The sequence below is a fragment of the Ailuropoda melanoleuca genome, chromosome 19 (assembly GCF_002007445.2).
Source record: "Ailuropoda melanoleuca isolate Jingjing chromosome 19, ASM200744v2, whole genome shotgun sequence".
NCBI lineage: Eukaryota > Metazoa > Chordata > Mammalia > Carnivora > Ursidae > Ailuropoda > Ailuropoda melanoleuca.
Window position 1 is genome coordinate 12,748,544 of NC_048236.1, and position 21,723 is coordinate 12,770,266.

General features: G+C 36.4%; 1 protein-coding gene across 1 annotated transcript in view; it reads left to right on the plus strand.

The window, feature by feature from the left end:
• Positions 1-11,445: 11,445 nt before the first annotated feature.
• GFRAL (GDNF family receptor alpha like) overlaps positions 11,446-21,723 on the plus strand; it is a 60,109-nt gene continuing 49,831 nt past the window's right edge. Inside the window, exons 1-3 of the mRNA XM_002923077.2 lie at positions 11,446-11,467; positions 15,870-16,004; positions 18,042-18,200. Coding sequence (XP_002923123.1) covers positions 11,446-11,467; positions 15,870-16,004; positions 18,042-18,200 — 316 coding nt within the window. The remainder of the gene's footprint in view (positions 11,468-15,869; positions 16,005-18,041; positions 18,201-21,723) is intronic.

Here is a 21,723-nt window from a genome sequence, read left to right on the forward strand (position 1 = left end):
ATCTTCCAACTCAATAACAGAAAGACAAGCACCTGGATTTAAAAGGGGGGGAGGGGCAGAGGAACTGAACAGCAATTTTCCAAACAAGATATCCTAATAGCCAACTGATACATGAAAAGATCTCAACATCACTAATCATCAGAGAAATGTAAATCAAAACCACTGTGAGATACCACCTCACAGCTATTAGAATGTCTATCATTAAGAAGACAAGAGACAAGTGCTGGTGAGGATGTGAAAAAAAGGAACACTTGTGCACTACTGGCAGGAATGTACATTGGTGTAGCCACTATGGAAAACAAAATGGAAGTCCTTCGAAAAATTAAAAATAGAACTACCATATGATCCAGAAATTCCACTGCCTGGTATATATCCAAAGGAAATGAAAACAGGATATAAACAGATAACTGCACTCCCATGTTTATTGAAACACTACTAACAGTAATCAAGATATGAAAACAACCTAAATGTCCACCAAAAAATGAACGGAAAAGATGTGGTATATTCATATATACAATGGAATATTATTCATCCATGAGAAAGAAAGGAAACCTGCTATTTACAACCACATGGTTGGGTCTTGAAGGCTTTACGCTAAGTGAAATAAATCAGACAGAAAAAGACAAATAACTGTCTGATGTCACTTATATGTGGAATTTAAATAAGCCAAACTCTTAGAAACAGAATGGAATGGTGATTACCAGGGGCTGGGAAGTGGGGCAATTGAAAAGAAGTTGATCAAAGTGTATACACTTGCAAATAGAAGATGAATGACTTCTGAAGATCTGATATATAGCACAGTGATTACAGTCAACAATACTGTTTTATATACTTCAAAGCTTGTGAGAGACTAGAACTTTAAAGTTCTCACCATAAAAAATGATAATTATGTGAGATAAGAGAGAGGTTAATGATATAGTGGTAATCATGTTACAATATATAAATGTGTCTAATCAATACATTGTACACCATAAACTTACACAATGTTATATGCCAATTATATCTCAAAAAATAATTGAGCAAAATACAGACAGTATAAAAACTTGCTAAAATTCAGATTATCTGGCAATATTAATATGCTTATTGTAGAAAGTAATATATCAAACAAAATAAAAATATATGTGAGTATATGTATTTAAAAATTACATCTGAATACTACTCTATATCCTGAAAAATATGAATATAAATTATCTTAAGAGATTGGAACATTTGAAATAATTGAAAATGCATTTGGCCACTCAGAAAACATTAACAAAGACAGGAAGGTAGAGAGATTACAAACCAATTTAATAAAAATGTGATAGTATTAGGCATAAATGGAAGGAGTGTTATATAGTGGCTGTCAATATAAACTGGACAGTTAGCCTACTCTTGTGGTAGAAAACTTGGAAAGTTACTTCTCTTCTCTTCACCTCAGTGTAATGATCATAATGTCAGGATTATAACAGTTTCTACAACTTTGGGTTCTTTTGAGGATCAAATGATTCACCATACATAAAACACTTAGAACCATTATCGGCATGTGATGTGCTAAATCCATATTAGCTTAAAAAGTTAAGAAACATGCTCTGAAATAATACTTGATTTAAAATAAAGTTTAAACTTAAAATATGTTATTAATTCAAAAATAATAGAGAGCACTTCAAAAACAATAGATATGAAATATATCTACAAAGAAGAAAAAAGAGTGTTGCATGTTATTTTTTTAAAGACAATGAAAATAAATGATCTAATTTTCTATTTTTAGAAATTAAATGTTGGAGAAATAAAACAGAAAATAAGAGAAATTTTTATTAGAAGCAGACTTAAATTTCTGCTGATAGGCAAGAGTTGTGAAAAGGTACATTTTATAAATGTGGTAAATGTCGATTGGGAATATTTTTAACTAGTTGACCAAGTGCTGTTTGCCATTGTCAAATACTCTAGTTGAGGACAGAAAATAATAATGATGATGATGATGATGATGACGTTGCCACCAATAAACATGGTCATACAGTTTTCTCCAGTTTGAGCCAGTGGTGCAAATGCGCAGAGCTCATTTGATTTGGGAATGGACAGCTGTGGTGTATCTGAGAGTACTAAAGAGTGTGAGGAAATTTCTTAACAGGCTTCAGGATGGGAGGCAAGGAAGTGAAACCAGGAGAGTAACGAAAGGATAAGAAAATAAACTGCGTGAAACTGGAGATTATGTCCAAGTATAAGAACATAATCTTGTTGGAAAAGAAACAACATTTGAAAAGAAAAGTGATTGGTGTGCTTGAGAGGTATACAGATTGTAATCTTTCAAAGATGGCCGCACCAGTGTATATCCAATCCCACAAGCTATTTACAACACGGGGGTGAATTTCCTCCATTAGGAGGTGGGGATTCTCTTTCTCCTTGAAACTAAGGAGAACCTTGCAATTGCCTGGACCAACAGCGTGCAGTGGAAGTAATGTTGCATAAACTGAGAAGCTAACTCACAAAAGGCATTAATGGCTTCCATCTGGCTCTCTCTGGAGACATACCCTGTGGGAACCCTGGACTGTCCTGTAAGAAGTGCAGCTATCCTGAAGTTACCAGGCTAGAGTGACCATGTGGAGAAACTACATAAAGATAGGGATATGTCCAAGGAGTCCCAGCTGTTCAAGGCCTCCCAGTTCAGGTGCCAGACAAGTGACGAAGACGCTTTTGAGATCTTCCTTCTGAAATAACTCACCAGAGTCCTGAGTCAGAGCTCCGCAGGCAAGCCTTTCCCAAGTTTCAGACCCACAGAAACAGTGAGTGATGGTAAATAATTATTATTGTTTTAAGACACTGATTACGGGGTAATTTTTACATAGCATAGATTTTTTAAAAACCCTGGTCCATTAGAAATGTGGAGAAAAAGATGCAAAGTAGGAGAAGACGTGAAGAAATAAAGAGGAAACAAAATACTAAGCAGGTAAAGCCAATTGAACGACTCTCAAAAGGAAAGTTTGTTCTGAGCATCTCAGCAAAGAAAAGCTCAGATTACGTGGAAAGCTTCAGATCCAGGTACCATTAATCTCAGGCTCTATTTGTAGTAATTCACCTATTAGGAAAATATGAGTTGGAAATGAGCTTTACATCAGCAGAGAGGTTGGATTTATTTAGAAATCTATAATGAGATGAAACAAATAAAAGCTGTTGGAAACGATTTTACGATAATTCCATTAAGCAGACAAAGCCCTTTCCAGGAAAGAATTAAAAGGAAGTAAACATATGATAATCTGCTTAAAATGATATAACATATTAACAGTTCCAGAGAGGCCACACACAGACAAGGACTAAGGAGAAGGAAAAACAAGCAATAACACCACAGCAGGGGAGGAGAAAGTTAACTTCAGGTGGGTGCTTCCAGTTGAAAGAAGAGCTAGAGGGAAGAGGCAGAATTATGTTAGAGATGTGACGCAAGCACTCATTTGATTTTTATTTGCCGTCAGGGAGAGTGTTTAAGGTGTGGAATAAATATTACCTAATATCTCCAATCTCTTCCTTGATCCCACCTTCCTCTCCAGACACTTCCCCGATTCTCTGCTTCTCTCTACAGGAAATTTCCTTGGAAGAGGAAATAACCAATTATCAGAACTTTTTTGCTTCCCTTTTATCCTGAAAGCACCCTGTCTAAGTTTTTGCTCTCAAATTCCACAAATGCTTCTCTTATCATCACCAATAATCTCCACATCACTAAATTCATATTCTGTCTTAATTTTATTGGAGCTGTTAGTTGTGGATTACTCCCTTCTCCTGGAAACATTTCTCCTTGGCTTCAAGGATGCCCTGTTCTTGTGGATTTCCTTTCACTTAATTCATCATTTCTTCCTAGTTCCTCATCATCTTCCCAAACTCAAAGTTCAGTGCATCCAGGGCATAGAACTAGCCTCTCAAGTGGGCTTTCTGCTTTCACCTTGACTCCCCATATGCTAGTCACACAGCAGCAGTTGGGATCCTTTTAAACAAAGCAAAGAAATCTGCTCAATACTGTCCAATAGCTCCTTATTTTAGTCAACTTAAAAAAAAAAAAAATCAAACTCCATAGCGTAAGCCTACAAAGGCCCACAACCTGTCTGACCCCATGTCCTATCACTCTCCCCCTTGCTCATTCTGCCCCAGCTACGGTGGCCTAATAGCTGATCTGTGAACATATCCAACAATTATCTCTCTCCCTCTGTCTGGACTCTCTCTCCACTTTTTCTGTTATGTGTCTTGTCCTTTCACCTACTTATCCTATATACAGTAGTAATTCTTTTCCCTACAACTCTGGCATTTTGTATCTCCTTTTTCCTACTTTCTTTTTCTTTTTAGAATTACAGGTACCTGATGCTAGTTATTTTTTATTTGTTGACACTTGTATTCCCCAGCGGGAATATAAATATAGAATATAAACTCCATGAAGGCAGAATCTATGTCTCTTTAATTACCTATCTGTAAACAGGAGCTGTGCCTGGAATATAGTACATGTAAAATGAATATTTGTTGAATAAATGAAAGAATATTAGACTAAATAAATTTTAAAGAATAGAATACTACATAGACATAAATTGACAGTGTTGATATTTATGGACATGGAAAGGTGTTCATGGTGCATTGCTAATGAAACAAACCAAATTAACAACAGTATGTAGCATATAATCTTTAAATATATATGGTGAATATTTATAATTATGCCTGGCAAATTTCTGAAAGTCGCACGTCAAATCTCAACATCATTTATCTCTGGGAATGAAATTGCACATTATTTTTATTTTCCTACTTAGAATTTTCTATATTTTCTGAATTTTTACCAATGATTACAGGTTTCCTTGTATAATTACCAAAAACAGCTGAGGTTTCCACATGCAAAAAAAATGCATTACGTGGACAAAACTACCATTTTATGTGTTAGGGAATTTGAGTTATTTAGATTTCTATTTTAAAATTTACAGTTTGAAAACGCTGATTTTTAAAAAAGATTTCTTTCTTTATTTGAGAGAGAGAGAGAGAGAAAGAAAGTGCATGTATGCTGGGGTGGGAGGGGCAGAGGGAGAGGGGGAGAGAATTTTTTAAGCAGATTCCTCACTAAGCACAGAGCCGATGCAGGGCTAGAACCCATGACCCTGAGATCATGACCTAACTGAAACCGACAGCCAGAGGCTTAACTGACAGTGCCATCCAGGAAAAGTCTTATTTTTTACAAAAATTATTACTTTAAGTCCAAGAAGTGAATTTAGAGTTTTACTGGAAATAGCAGAAAATTTAAAATACTTTCACCATCTTTTTTCATATTATTTCCATCTGTAACTTATTAATATTTCTATGCTCTCTGTGCTTTGAAAAATGATATATAAGGTACATATGGATATATGTATATATGTAAAAGGACCTAAGAAACATAACCAAATATTTACATTAGTTACCCATAAGTGGTAAAATCATTGATTTTTCATGATCTTTGCAATGAGAAAAAAATAATAGATGCTATTAACATTTTATTGTACAAATGTATATACAAATCCAACAATTTAAAAATAATCAAGCAGAGGCGCCTGGGTAGCGCAGTTGTTATGCGTCTGCCTTCGGCTCAGGGCGTGATCCCGACGTTTCGAGTCCTACATCGGGCTCCTCCGCTGGGAGCCTGCTTCTTCCTCTCCCACTCCCCCTGCTAGTGTTCCCTCTCTCGCTGGCTGTCTCTCTGTCACATAAATAAATAAAATCTTTAAAAAAAATGTAAAAAATAATCAAGCAAAACAATTTAAAGAAAATACACCAAAAAGTAAACAGTAGATACCTCTCAAGCAATTTTTAGAAACATCAACCTGGTTGCTTCCTGTTTAAAATTCACCAACAGCTTCCATTTTCTTTTTGGATAAACTCTAGTCTCCTTGGTAAGTCAGAAAAGGCTACCCATAATCTGGTCATTTCTCTTTTCCTCTCCACCCACCATGAGTTTCTAAGATATTAGTCCATCTGTAGTCCCCCAAACATAGCTCGAGGTTGTCTCTATGCTGTTTCTCCGTTTCTTCTCCCAATCCTGGCTACTCATGGCCATCTCCCATCAGTTTGTTAGTGAGCAGTTCAAGGCGAGGTGATTAAGTACACCATCACGCTGACTTATTTTTTCTTTTTTGGTGAGGATCTCCAGTAAAAGACAATGAGTCTCTTATTTCCTGCCCCCCAAAATGCTGTATAGTGTTTTAGAGCCTTATTTATAGGCCTTATAATCATGGAACTCATCACCAGGTATATATATTCTTTCCAGCGCTGTCAATTTTAGGTTGACTCTAAATCTGAGGCTGATCAGATTTTATTTCTCTCTTCCAGATATGAGCATCTTACCAAATATTAAATGGACAAATATTGGAATAATGCAAGAGTGGTTGAGGGCAAGTTAAACATTATTAAAAAGAAAGTAGTTGCCTTATTTCCAAAAATAACATCTTCTAATAAATGTCTAATATATAGTTGTTTCACTGATTTATTGTTTTCATTTTTTCAATAATTTTTCTTCCTTTTTTATACTTAGTTTCATCTGCACCCTAACTTATCTAAATGAAACTAAGAACCATTCCTTATTTTTGGTTTTGCACAGAGCTTTGGATATCATAGGCTTTCAGTAACTGTTGAATTTAAATCCTTGTTTCTTTTGCCCAGAGAAAAGGTGCAAGGCCTAGTGCATTTCATTTAACTGTTATAAGAATGGATTCTTTATGTGAAAAAAAATTAACAAATGAGATCAATAAATTTTGAATAGGAGTTCCAGAATCTTTTGATATCTCAATGGCAGCCGTGGAGTTTTTGGCAAAGGCCAGTGAACAGAGCTTGGGATTTCCCACCCAAATTTCAACCAGAGTAACTACTTTCTTCTGTTTCACTTATTTATTGATTGCATTTTATTTAAAACATGGGACACTTTTCAAAATCTCACACCATTATTTTTTTTTTAAAGATTTTATTTATTTATTTGACAGAGATAGAGACAGCCAGCGAGAGAGGGAACACAAGCAGGGGGAGTGGGAGAGGAAGAAGCAGGCTCCTAGTGGAGGAGCCTGATGTGGGGCTCTATCCCAGAGCACCGGGATCACACCCTGAGCCTAAGGCAGACACTTAAGGACTGCGCCACCCAGGCGCCCCTCTCACCATTATTATTGTAAACTACTGAAGCTGGTGGTTTTGTCATTTGCTCTCACTTATAAAATGTTCTGATTCTATAGCTAGTTTCCAAGTAATTAATGGATTTGAAAGTACTGAAGTTGGTGTTTGTTTTTACATTTCATCAAGGTTTATTAATCTGGAGTGTCTATACATTTGCTTGGGGCAAAACTGTATTCTATTTTTACTAAACTCTAACTGAAATTCAGTACTTCTTGTGTTGTCTTTATCACCAATAGAAATTACAGATTGTTTTATATGATGCTGCATTTATAGAACATATCTGAAGTTAGCATTTATGTTCATCAGTAAACTGAAATTACAGTATTATTAGACACCTCCCCCCACCCCTGAATTTTGGTATTTATTCTGGTAATATAGAAGCATATATTTTGCTTTCTCATAAATGTGTGTGTGTGTTTTTAAAGATTTATTTATTTATCTTGGAGAGTTTGCACAGGTGAGCAAGCATGTGAGCAGGGGGNAGGAGAGAAGCAGATTCCCCACTGAGCACGGAGCCCAGGCACAGCTTGATCCCAGGACCTTGAGATCGCGACCCAAGCTGAAATCAGAGCTGAAATCAAGAATTGGTCACCCAAAGGACTGAGCAACCCAGGTACCCCTCTCACAAGTTTGTTTTAAAAAAGATTTTGGTGAATATATTTCAATATGCTTACTTTCCTTTGTAATCCTTTAAAACAAAATGTTTGCCTTTAATAATATTCCAAGGGGGAATGAAGCATGAGAGACTATGGACTCTGAGAAAAAACTGAGGGCTTCAGAGGGGAGGGGGTTGGGGAAATGGGATAGGCTGGTGATGGGTAGTAAGGAGGGCACGTATTGCATGGTACACTGGGTGTTATACGCAACTAATGAATCATCAAACTTTACATCAATCAATCAATAAAATATTCCAAGGAGAGAGTTCTGTGGAGAAAGGCGCCTAATGACAAAAAGAAATGATAAAAACTCCTGCTTTAGATAATGACACAGCTGACTCCTACTGTGGGCTGAGCAGAGCAGGCATATCAGCACAGGTGCTTTCTCTACCTGGAAGCACTGGACCTCAGCAGCTGTACCTGTTTGGCCAAATTTAGCGTCATTCGCTGCGTGTCTTAACATTCAGCTTCTGTGTAGCACCGCATTCTAGAAAGTCATAACCAAATTACCTCCCTTGAGCAAGAAATTGTGTTTTGGTATTCTTTTCCTTTGTTTCATTAGTTTATTTTTTCTTGTGGTAGCCCTGATTTAATTCAGAATTTAGATGCTTTCCTGAGTTTTTTTTTGTTTGTTTGTTTTTCTGTTCTTGCCCAGGTCCCTTCACTTGTCTTCTGATACCTCGACTCTCAGTGATGCACCCCTCTCCTACCATCTGTTTCCGTGGTTGGAATAGGGCCAGTCCCGCCTATCTCCATGATGCTGGACACCAAGTGGGATCAGTTCCACTTGGTGAGATTGATGGGCATGGGACACATTGAACTGATGTGATGCAAATCTGGAATTTTACTATGAAAAGAATCACACTTCCTGCTCTGGCTTTGAAAAGAGAAGGATGTATGTGCCCAGGGCTTGATGGTCCTCTTCCCTTCTAAGGGGAAGAAGCTGCCTGAGAATGGAGTGGACACAGAAGAAAACACCTAAGAGACAGGAGGGGAAACCCTCAGGCCCTAAAACAAGGTAAAACATGCCTGAGTCAATTCTAGCCCTGGACTCTTCAACTATGGGAGCCTGTTAAAGAAGGTCATTGAGAGGACGTGACCTCCGATTGACCCGAGAGCTGAACCTACGCAGTCGGAAGCTCTGCACCCCTGCACCCCTCCTTGCCCTTGGAATGTGGGTTACTTTAACCACTCCCACCGCGGGAGCTGTTTCAAGGATGCAGCCCGGAGAAAGGACTGTGCTATTGAGATCCTCTCGACTATAGATGTGACTGAATCAGGTAAGGGTTCTGTGTAAACATGTAAGATTCTGGCAGGTGATGCAGAGACCTACGACTCTTGAGGCTTGGAGGGACAAGCCTCATGTGTAAGTTCCCTTGCTTATTAAACCTGCAGCCTGCCAGTCTGCAGGGCCCTGCCTCTTTCTTGGGCTCTCCTTGTCCTCCCTGTTGAGGGTCGGGGGCAGTTTGTGAACCAACTGAGCCACTGGATCTCTCTCTAGCTTTAGCCATTTTTAGTTGGCTTAAATCAAAAAGAACAATCAGGGCGCCTAGGTGGTGCAGTCGTTAAGCGTCTGCCTTCGGCTCAGGGCGTGATCCCGGCGTTCTGGGATCGAGTCCTACATTGGGCTCCGCTGGGAGCCTGCTTCTTCCTCTCCCACTCCCCTTGCTTGTGTTCCCTCTCTCGCTGGCTGTCTCTCTCTGTCAAATAAATAAATAAGAAATCTTTAAAATAAAAAAAAAGAACAATCAGCTCAGTAAAGTTTATAACACAAGTAACTCAGCATCTTTAAAAGATTTCATTTATTTTTTTGAGAGAGAGAGTGAACGAGAGAGAGAGAGAGAGAGAGAAAGGGAGAGAGAGAGAGCATACATGAGCAGGGGGAGGGAGAAGCCGACTCCCCACTGAGCAGCAAGTCTGATGAGGGGCTCAATCTCAGGATCCTGGGATCATAACCTGAGCTGAAGGCAGCCGCTTCACCAACTGAGCCACGCAGGCACCTGTAACTCGATATCTTTAAAAGGAGATACTTAAATAATTTTAGGATGTAATTCTTGTTAAATAATTAAGTCACTGGCTATAGTATAACTGGCATTTGTTGATCTCTGGGATATAAGACCCATATGCATACTTAATATATATAGCAACCACGGATACAATCAGAGCATTTACAGAGAAGTAAATAAATGTAAACAACTTCCCGCATAAAGTCATTTATCTACATTTACAGAGAAAAACAAATTTCAATCTGTTGGACTCCCAAGTCTGTTTTTTCATTATGCATTCTGCGACCAAAATATGTTGTAACTTCTCTTTAGTGGAAAATGAATATGGACAAGTGGAACCAACAATTCTTCCACTGTGTCACTGTGGACACAAAATGTTTCTATCTCCTCTCATGGCAGTAGCATATCCATACCTGTAATTTCCTAATTTCTTGCCAAAACAGTATGGTATATTTCCAAACATCCATTCCAGAAAGGTCTCAGGTGTTTTAAAAGTGGAAGCCTCATGATGCCCCAGTGGAGCTGATGTGCTCCAGGGTCTTGTGAGGAAGAACAAGAGGAAATACAAGGTAAATCCAATCCACCCAGGCTGTTAGAACAAAATAAAACAGAAATCTATTTCTCACAGTTCTGGAGACTCGAGGTCCAACATCAAGGTGCTAGCATGGTCATGTCCTCACGAGGACCCTCTTCCTGGGTCATAGCTGGTGCCTTCCAGTGAAAGGAGCCAAGGGATCTCTCTGGAGCCTCTGTGGTAAGACGCTCATCCCATTCATGAGGATTCCACCCTGACAACTTGAGCACCTCCCGAAGGCTCTGCCTGTGCCTATAATCATTTTAGGGGGTCAGAATTTCAACGTAAGAATTTGTGCAGAGACATAAATATTCAGAGCATAGTAATGTCTCTCATGGAAGCTAGGAGAAAAACAGTTGTCAAGTGGTGAGCGCAAGTGGATGCTTACCTTTCCAGGGGAGCAGGGCACTTCTGCATGGCAGCAAGGAGTCATTGCTTACACCGTCACTGTCTCAGGGGGTTTGGGGAAGTGGCCCTGAAGCAGTACGACTTGAAAGTGTGCTGGAGTGTGTGGCACATGTGGAGAACATTTCTTGTTTGGGAAGGTGAGGCACTCCGGTTTGATTGCAGAGGAACTTGAATTCCCCCATACATTTGCCTGGGCTGCTTTACACTTTTCTCTTTTTCCGTATTCTCAGATGGCATAACATTGCTGTAATGAGGCTAATTAATGAACTGGAAACTGAGGATACTCAAGCATCTCGGAAGGTTTTGGGGTGTAGTTGGGGGGCTTTTACACGGTTAACATTCTAGTTGAAGGAAAAAAAAAAACCCTTTCTCATGAATGTGCTGAGCATGTATCATTTCTTAGTATCTGGCTTGTGGGCTTTCTTGGAAGCCTAATATCCGACATTAGTGTGCTCAGAAGAAAATAATTGAATTTAGACATAATTAGGAAAGTTCACAGCTCAGGAAAGATTGGTGAGGAGATGGTGACAAGGGAAGCTGACTTGAATCAGTAATGCTTGCAGGAAGCAAGAGCAAAAGCCGAAGCCTTGTCTGGACATTAATGTTAGGAAGGTGGTTGGAGTAGACAGGGCTGCCTTTCTTCCAGGTGAATATCCCCACGTTGTCCAGCATGGTAGTCTTCATTTTCCTTGGTAAGTGAGTCGAGCTTCTAGTTTACCTGGATGCATAACACCAATTCTTCATGAACTGAATGCTGTCTTATCTGCCTTATCTATTGATTAAACTAATGGGCTTATAATAAGAAGGATCAATCGGAAATGTATATTTTAACGTGGTTTATTACTTTTTAAAAAATGCACGGTTTACTCATTTATAACTGTAGAAAATGCGTTAATGCAGGATTTGCATTCATCTCTCAGGTTGTTTCTATTTTATTGTGTAAGATAATCCAGTTATTTTGAGTTATTTGTTAGGATTTAGGGAATTCACGTATGTACTAGAGCCTTTGAGAAATGAAACCTTCCAGTATCTATTTACAAGTTACAAGATGATAAATTTCAAATTATCTATTTTTCTTTGACATTAAATTAAAATGAAATTAATTTAAATCACTCAGTTCCCCTGATTTTTAAGAATTTATATTTACTAAGTAGGAGTCATTTTGTAGGATAAAGCAACTTCACGTCCCATTGAATGCTTCACATTTCGGTCAGTTTTTGTGAGCTAGAGATAAGGTTTGGGTTTATTCCTCTTGTGTGGGGTAGTGTGAATGTACTGCAAGATGTTGGTAGAAAAGAATTTATTTATACTTAAAGTAGAATCCATGAAAATCTGCTTGCTCTATGTGTTATTGGGCTCGCTACTATATTTTCTTCAGAATTTACTAGAATCTATAAAATGGATTCAGGAAAAGAGATAGTTATGATTATAGCTGAATATTAATATTCCATTCATTAAAACAAAGCCAGTACAGTTTTTGCTTACTCTAATAGATATTGATGAATAAAGACATAATTGTGGGCAATGAAAATGAAGCAGTTTATTTCAAATTATGTTGAACGTAAAGGGAGAGTCAAAGTGAATCAAGTGAAAAAAATAAGGGAAGAAGGGGTGGAATCTTTTCTATATCTTCAGTTTTTCTTTAGTTTAAATAATAGTTATTCACTAGGCCAAAATTTTGCTTCTCATATTTATTTTAATAATATTTCCTTATTTCTATTCTTTATTATAAAGAGAAATCTAAGAAACTTAAGCTTTGGTAGATAAGGCAACAATAAAAGAGAACGCAAAATACATTATAACCTCATTCTGGCTGCAGTTGAAAAAGCAAGGATGTCCGCTTGCTTTAAAGTTTTACTTCTAAATTAACCTTGACATTAGGTTGCATGAAGGAGGGAAATGATTTCTAATACTGTTAGGGCCAAAACTGTCCTATTTGATAGGTTGAACCAGAATTTCCCATAGTGCATCCTTCATAATACTTGTTTAACATCATCTAAGTAGGTCTTGCAATGTGCAAAAGTTACAGAGCCAAAGAAATGTGGGATGTAGTGAATTTTTAAAATAGAACATGTATTATCATGATAAACCTTAAGAGGGTGATATTATGTACAGTATTCTTCATCTTACTATTTTAAAACAGAACTTGTTTTTGACTGAGCATTTTAAGAGAATCCTTGAAAATTCCTGGATTAAATATGTGGCCACAAATCATAGTACGGAATGACTAAAATTTTGGAAAGCTAAGGTTATTTTCATTCTTGTGGGTCAGCTCACTGAGATGGTTTTCCTAGTGGATTCAGTATTTAATTCAAATGGAAGGTGTAGAAAATCATGTAAAATAAACAATCAAGTGGGACTTAAATTTTTAAATATGGAAGAAAAAACAAATTTGGGAAAGATTCTATGTAGAATTCATTAACATCACTAGACTGAAGGGCTGGTAAGGTTTAGATGATACTCAAAATACTATCACCTGTAAGTTTTCTGAGGGAGCTATTTGAAAAATGTAATGATCAATGTCAAATAAAATTCCAGTTTCTTATGAGTTGAGTTTCTGGCATAAAAACCTGGGCCAGAATCGAAGGGGCTCTCTCTCTTTCTCTAGGCTTGCTAACCTAGGACAGGATTTTGGCTAGGTGAGGTTATTCATGTACACATGAAAAAACAGAAGGCTGATATGTCAATTTCTACTCCAGCCCTCCACAAGAAAAATGTGACTGAACCACACCCTTGGGCCTAATCTCCAAATGCAGTGACCCAGCAAATAGTACCTATGATCCTATGAGTTGACTTGGATTCTCCTTAGGAGAAGAGGTTTGAAAGAGGTAAGATAAAGACAAGATTGTAGGTTTTACTTGAAGTGTATAACTCTGCATTGGCACAGGTAATTCATAATTAACATCATCTTTTTAAAAATCCAAATAATTTGGCCCTAAGACATAGCTTGAGGTCTCTTGATGGTAGTTAATATATCATCTCTATAATTGCAGTTCCCATATTTTTCTATGGATTGATTAAGCAAGTGTCAGTTTGCATGCTTGCAGAATCAATTCAGGTAATTTGTACAATATACTAAATTAGCATTGCTACTTTCTTGATATTTTTAGAAAACCTACTGGAAACTTCTCTTCTACCCAAAATAACTTGTAAATACCTGGAAGGTGTTATTTTTATTACAGTATCACTTACTTATTTATAACTCATTCTTAAACAACTATTCAAGTTGGTTTAAGTCAATATACATACATAATGTGTCATTGTGTTTGATGATGAGGATACAATTATGAATTATGTCTAATGCCTGTCTAATAAAACCCTAGAACCTAGAGGTGGAGATAAGCACATAAATACACACTTTCATTACAGAGCAGTAAAGCTATGGTTGGGGAAATCCTAAGATTGTAGTGAAACAAATGAGTGGTGTTAAAACAATTCGGATATAGGAAAGGAGGGTATTGAAGTCAGGGAAGCATTCCATAAAATAGGTAATCATTGTGTTGCATGTTAACAGACCAAAAAAAAAAAAAAAAAAGTGTTCCAGAAGAAAAAGAAATGGAGTGTCTACTAATAATTGTAGAGTAAATACCCAGGAGTACAAGACAGCATGGAGCATTTGGGAAACTATAAATGTTTAAGGACTCCCCAGATTGCATGAGATAAGGAATATAAAAGTTACGCTATGAGGAGCCATCCAAAGGATGAAGCGGAGAAATGGCAGGACTCTGGCTGATGCAGTAGGCAGCTTAGGGGTGTAAAGAACCTATGTGAATAAGGTGAAATTGAAGGCACATTGAGTAATTTGTGAGTTGGTCAAATATTCAAAATAAGAGTCAGGGATCTATGCAAAAATGGTTATAAGAGAGTGAGGTTGAGGATAAAAAAGGAGGGGGCACCTGGGTGGCTCAGTTGGTTATGTGTCTGCCTTCAACTCAGGTCATGATCCCAGGGTTCTGGGATCAAGTCCTGCACAGGCTATGTCTGCTTGTCCCTCTTTCTCTGCCCCTCTTCTCTCTCACATACTCTTCCTTTCAAATAAATAAATAAAATCTTAAAAAAGAAAGGAGTCTATCATGAATCCAAGGTTTCTAGTTCAGGTGCCTATGAGAATGGTGAAATTGGTGGAGCGGGGTGGTCAGCCAGGGAGTGGTGATGAGAGAAAGATATGAGAGTCTGGAAATGTGTCGGGAACATTTAGGTGGAGATAGCAACAAATATAACTGGAATCCTGAAAAATAGTGGGATTGAGTTATACGTTTGAGAACCATCGGTCTAGAGGGTTTAGTTAAAATCATGATAGTACATGCAATTGTCCACAGAGAATGTGTAAAATGAGAACGGGAAAAATCTGAGGATAAACATTAACCTAAAAATATAGTTCACCAGAAGAAGACAAGGACCCTGGGAAAAATTCTAACTGTGGTCAGAAAATATCAAATGAGTAAGTATCAAGAGAACTAGAAGAGAGGGTTGCTAAAGAAACAGAGAATTTCAAGAACAAAATGGCAACAAAATGTTCAGTGATAAAAGTAGGCAAGATTGGGGCACCTGGGTGGCGCAGTCCTTAAGCGTCTGCCTTCAGCTCAGGGCATGATCCCGGAGTTCTGGGATCGAGCCCCACATCAGGCTCCTCTGCTATGAGCCTGCTTCTTCCTCTCCCACTCCCCCTGCTTGTGTTCCCTCTCTCACTGGCTGTCTCTCTGTCAAATAAATAAATAAATAAAATCTTAAAAAAAAAAAAGTAGGCAAGATGAAGTCTTAAAACTATTAAGTTTGATGTTTTGGAGATGATTAGGGAAGTTTAAAGAGCAGTTTCGATAGAGCAATACTCACAAACATATAAATTGAGGAATGAATAGGCATCAAACAGGAGTACAAGCATAGACTTTTCATTAAAGAATCTTATATAGGAAGAATATAGATCTATAACCAGAAGGAAGGTTAAGATCCATTCCAACCTTCTAATGATTTTATTAGATTATATTTTCATTAACTCTGTTCTTTATCATCAGTAACTTAGTTTTGAGGTACACAACTGCCATGCTGTAATATGGTAAACGTGTTGTTGTTGTTCCATCACTCTTGTTATTTCAGCTGTGGCTCTATGCTTGGAAAATGAATCCACTTCCGAAACCATTGATTGCACATATTTAAGAGAGCAATGTCTAAGGGATGCAAATGGATGTAAACATGCATGGAGGATAATGGAAGATTCGTGCAATGTTTCAGGTACAACATTATTTACAACACCCTCAAATGATTTCTTTTTACTGAGATACAAATAGGTTTGGATATTTTCTGTCACTATCCTGGGGACTAAGTGAGCTTTGCTCTAAACCTTACTCAAACTTGATATTCAAGTGATTCACCTTCAATTGCCCGTTAGTGAAGGTGTTTGTAAAAGCTCAAGAGCCCTGATACACTGTGGGGAGCTTTATGAAGGATTTCGATCTTTTTTGTACTTATCTCACCATGTACATTGCCATAATTATATGCATGCTTGTCAGAAGTATGGCAAAAATTTTTCAAATATCTTTTTGCTTACATGCTAATATCTCAGTGATAAAATAGGAAAAATAACATTTGTGACGATTAGAAACTGTTATTTATTTGTATGTGTGTAATACATGTTATACGTGTTACACATGTTGTATTCACATTTTACATTCTTGCAACAGATATGCTGTCTTCCCTTCCCACTGTGTCAAGAAAAATTTAAAATATATTTTTATTTTTAACTTGTCCTATATTCCAGATATTTAAGGGGAGTCCCAAAGGGTAAAGAATATGAAGACTAGAGTTATTGTTCCTTGTTTAAAAAAAAAGTCATACAGAATATATCAATTAGTTGAATAAATATTGAATGGAGCATCGGAGTAGGACTCCACGTGCTAAAAATAAACTGATGATATAGCGAAACATTGCCCTGATACTATCATCATAAAAGTTTCAAAAAATTGTATTCTAACATAATTTATCATCCTGTATAATGGATATTATAATACTATAAAAACCTAATAAACTTTCTGGAATACTCAGTAAGAAAAACTGAAAAAGCAAAATAATAGATTCTCCCGTGTCTCACTTTCTCTCTTCATTTCACAAAGATTGAGTTCTGTACTGCTCACGATTCTTCCCTATCTGCGTGTGCTTCCTTTACTTCCCGAAAGATGTAGAGGGGAGTGCTGCGGGTTAAAAGGCAGCAGCCTGTAGTTCTGATGGCCAATGTTTACAATCCCCATCATCAGAACTTCTGCCCACCCACAGGACCTCAAGGAATTACATGGGATGCAGAGGAAGGGAGAGAGATTTCCTTCTCTTTCCTGCCCTTGAAAGGAGTATATGTAATTTTCACACTCCAAAGAAAGTTATGGCTGTCTCACCCCACATTCTTAGTACAGTTCAGGAGAAGAATTTTAAAAGCATAGTTTGCTCAAAGTAATGCAATAACCTTAAGATGAGACTAGAAGACAATGACAAAAAAAGATCTGTTATTGGGTTTGATGAAGAAGCTCCTTGTTACATTTTATAAGGCAATTTAAAATATTGCATTCAGTGTGTCATGAATTATAACATTTACTTCAGTATACAAATAGCAAGTCATTGGCAGTGAATTGCAGTGATATTTGCATAATTATCCCATGCATGAAGCTGAAATAGAAATATTCTCAAATGCACAAATGGAATGAACTCAAGTAGTTTTATTCAGAAAAATGAATAAAAGAAAATTGTTGGGTAGATAAATAGGGCTTTGTAAATTAAAGCAGAAAATGAAATATTGGTAATTATGAAAGATTCATTATTCAATAATATTTACTGAGTGCGTACTAAGTGTCAGGAGCACTTCATTTCTCATGGTAAATTCTGAGCCACCTGCATGTCTCTTATTATAATCTTAGAATGACATATAAAACAAAATAGAAGGTTATGACAAATAGCTAATAACATAGCTAAACTGACAAAATGGTGAAGATTGTGGATCATGCTGGTCACCTCCTATAAGGACAGCCTTGATTACTTTTGAAGAGTAAAAATTGGCATTCTAAGTGGGGACAAAGTCATTTTAAAATACAGCAAGCTTTAATCTATTTTAGAAAGTAAATACTGGGGGGAAAGTCAGTAAAAAGAGATTTTTGTGCTTAAAATGTCACTTCTGTGGACATCTTGCTGCAACCCCAGAAAATCTTACATAATAATGAATTACTCAGATTAATATGTTAAAAACATTCAGACTAATATCAGGAATGTTATATGTTTGACTGTGAAAACCAGGTAACCCCTGCAAGATGAAGGACTCATCAAAATGTAACCTGAGCATCCAGTCCTTGGTGGAAAGCAATTTCCAATTTGAAGATTGTCTCTGTACTGATAACCTCTACTGTACTATTAACAAATTGCTTGGGGAACAATGCATCAATGAATCAGGTAACAATACATTGTTATATGGAATATTTACAGTCATGAAAAAGAAAAGTACGGTTTCACAATTAACCACATCTATGTAATTTAATTCTCATTTTTTGATAATTTGATCCTTTGTGTAATTTAAGGTTCCGTGAGCTGTAGATCTCAGTAAGTGCCTAACAGATTTCTTTAGTTGCTAGCCATAATTCCAAACTTCATTCAATTATAATTCATTGGAATTATAGATTCGCTCACTCAATTCATATATTTGTGGGGTTTGCTATGGCTTTGCACAAGACCTAAATGATAGAAGACAAATAAGGTATTGGAGAAAGTCCAAATATAACCATGTATCTAGAATTATACTTGCCTTTGGATAGGAGCATTTAATCATTTAATATATATTTATTTACTGCCTGTTTGAGGTACCAGGCTGACGCTGAAGCAGTGGTAATCAAAGTACTCTTCCTGTGTCCTTAAGCATTCATAAAGATTTTCAAAGGGATATGTGGGATGAAATGGTTCTAAAGAGATCAGTGTTTGTATCCTCAATGTCCCTATGCACTCTTTTTGAAAAGTGGTCAGCTTGGGAATGCACCTGCTATCATGGGGTTCTTGCCTCTTCTTTGACAATCAGCCTTCTCCCGTTTTACAAGAAATAAGGTTACCTCTCATCTATCATGAATGGTCCTATTGTCCCACCTCTCAAATCATTCATGGTGAGCTCACTGGACAATCTTCTGTTCCATGGTTTTGCTGTTTTCAGAATTTCACATACATAGAATTATATAACGTGTAGCTTTTTGAGCCTGATTTTTTTTTTATTTAACATAATGCATTTGAGATTCACCAATGTTTCATGTACAAGTTTGTTCTCCTTTTGATTAGTATTCCATTGTGTAGTTATACCACACATTGGTTATTCATTCACCATTGAAAGTGATTTGCATTCTTTCCAGGTTTTTAGAAATGATAATAAAGCCACTATAAATATTCACATGCAAGTTTTGTACAAATAGAAGTTTTTGTTTCTCTTGGGTAAGAAATTGGTGGGTCATATGGTAAAGCGTGTGTTTAACTTTATGGAAAGCTTCCATACTGTATTCCAAATTTGATATTACCATCAATGTGTAAGAGTTCCAGTCGTTCCACATTCTCAGTGGCACTTGATTTTTTTATTTGTTTTTGTTTTGGGGCCGTTCTAATATGTATTTAATGGTGTCACATTGTAGGTTTAATTTCCACTTAAATAATAGTAATGTTGAACATATTTTCATGTGCTTATATTTTCATGTGAAACATTATTTAGTAAAGCATCTCTTCAAAATTTTGCCCTTTTAAAATTTGAATTTTGGCTTTTTTACTGGGCTTTAAGAGCTGCTTCTCTGTATTGAATAGGATTTATTAGAATATGTGTTCTATAAACAATATTTTCCACTCTATGTCTTTTATTTCCTTAGGATTATCTTTTTTTAAAAAAGTTATTTTTTAAACTTGAATGATGACCAGTTTATTGGTTTTTTCTTTTATGAATAATACCTTTGATGTTGCATCTGAGATATCTTTATCCAACCCCAAATCACAGAGGTAGTCCTCATATGGCCTAGAAATTATGTAGTTTAGGTTTTACATTCAACTCTATGATATATTTTGAATTAATTTTTGACTTTGGTATTAACAATGGGCCAGGTTCCTTTTCTTCCCTTAAGGATAGACAATTGCTCTACCACATTTGGTAAAGAGACCATCAGTTTCACCTTCCTCAGAAATCATTTGGGTGGTATATTAGAGGCTCTATTTCTAGATTTTCTATCCTGTTCCAATAATCTATATTTCTGTACTTTTGCCAATACTCTACAGTCTTATTGTAGCTTTATGAGGTGTCATAATCAAGTAGTATAATTCCTTTAACTTTGTTCTTTTTAAGAATTGTTTTGGCTATTCTTTGACTTTCCATATAAATTTTACAATTAGCTTGTCAGTTCTACAAAAATATCTACCTTTTGGGGGGCTTACATTGAAACTATAGATCAGTTTGGGTAGAATTGACAAACATGATATATCTCCCCATTTTTTGAAGACTTCTTTGATTTCTTTTATCAATATTTTATAGTTTTCAGTACATAATTCTTACATTGTGTTAAGAGCTAAACAAATATGCTTTGTTTTTTTGATGCCGTTGTAAATAGTAACTTATTTTATATTTTCATTTCCAATTGATTATAGAAAATCTATCAAAATAAAATTGATATTTTATATGGACCTTATATCCTATAACTTACTCAGCTCACTTATTAGTTCTTACGTATCTTTTATTTATAGAATCTATAGGATTGTCCATATAGATAAAAATATTCATATCTGTGAATAGAGTTTTATTCCTCCCTTTCCAGTCTGTAGGTGTTTATTTCTTTTTCTTGCTCTGTTGTTCTGGATGGGACCTCCAGGATAATGTTAAATAGGATCCTTGGGAGTGACCATCCTTGTCTTTTTACCTGTCTTAGGAGAAATGCTTTAGGTTTGCACCATAAAGAATGGTTTTCGCAGTAGGTTCTTTGCAGGTCTCTCTATCAGGCTGAAGAATTCCTTCTTATATCCCATTTGCTTAGAAATTTTATCACAAAAGATACAGATGTTAAGTTTTGCAAATGCTTTTTCTGCCTCTATTGAAATGATCATGTTTTACTTTTATATATATATATATGGTGAATTTTATTGTTGATTTTTGAATGTTGGTTCTAACCCTTCATTCTGAGGCTACATCCTACTCAGTCATGATGTATTATTCATTCTATATATTTCTTGATTCAATGTACTAACATTTTGTGAAGGGTTTTTAATCTATGTCCATGGGGGATATTGGAATATTGCTTTCTTTTCTTACAGTGTATTTGTCTGATTTTGTTGTGTGAATAATGCTGGTTTTTTAAATGAGTTGGGAAGTATTTCCTCCTGTTCTTTATTCTAGAACAGTATACAAAGAATTAGTATTATTTCTTCCTTAAATGTTTGATTTAATTCACCAGTGAAGATACCTTGGCCATTCTGTATTGGAAGGTTTTAAAATGTTCAATGTGTTTAGTTGTTATAGGACTGTTTTACTTACCTATTCCATTTGAGTGAGTTTGGTAGTTTGTGTCTTTCAGTGAATGTTCCCATTTGTTGCATTTATGTTGAATTTTTGTTTTTAGGGCTTCCATTTTACTTTTTCTTTTTTTTTTCTATCTCTCTGCTAAGTTGTTCCTAATATTCCCAAATTGTCCTTTAAATGTCTGTAGGAATTATAGTGATGTCTTCTCTTTCATTCAGATATTGGCAAACTTGTATCCTCCTCTCTGTCTCTCTCTCTGTCTCACAATTTGCTCATTATTTTTGGTTGTTGTGTTTGATGACTTGAAGTTGCTCTTCGTTTTCTGGTTTCTTAAGATAAAGGCTTATAACATTGACTTGAGATTTTCGTCTTTCCTCCTATAATCATTTCATCATATGAATTTCCTTCCAAGTGCTGTTTCAGTTACATCCACAAATCTTAGTATGTTGCATT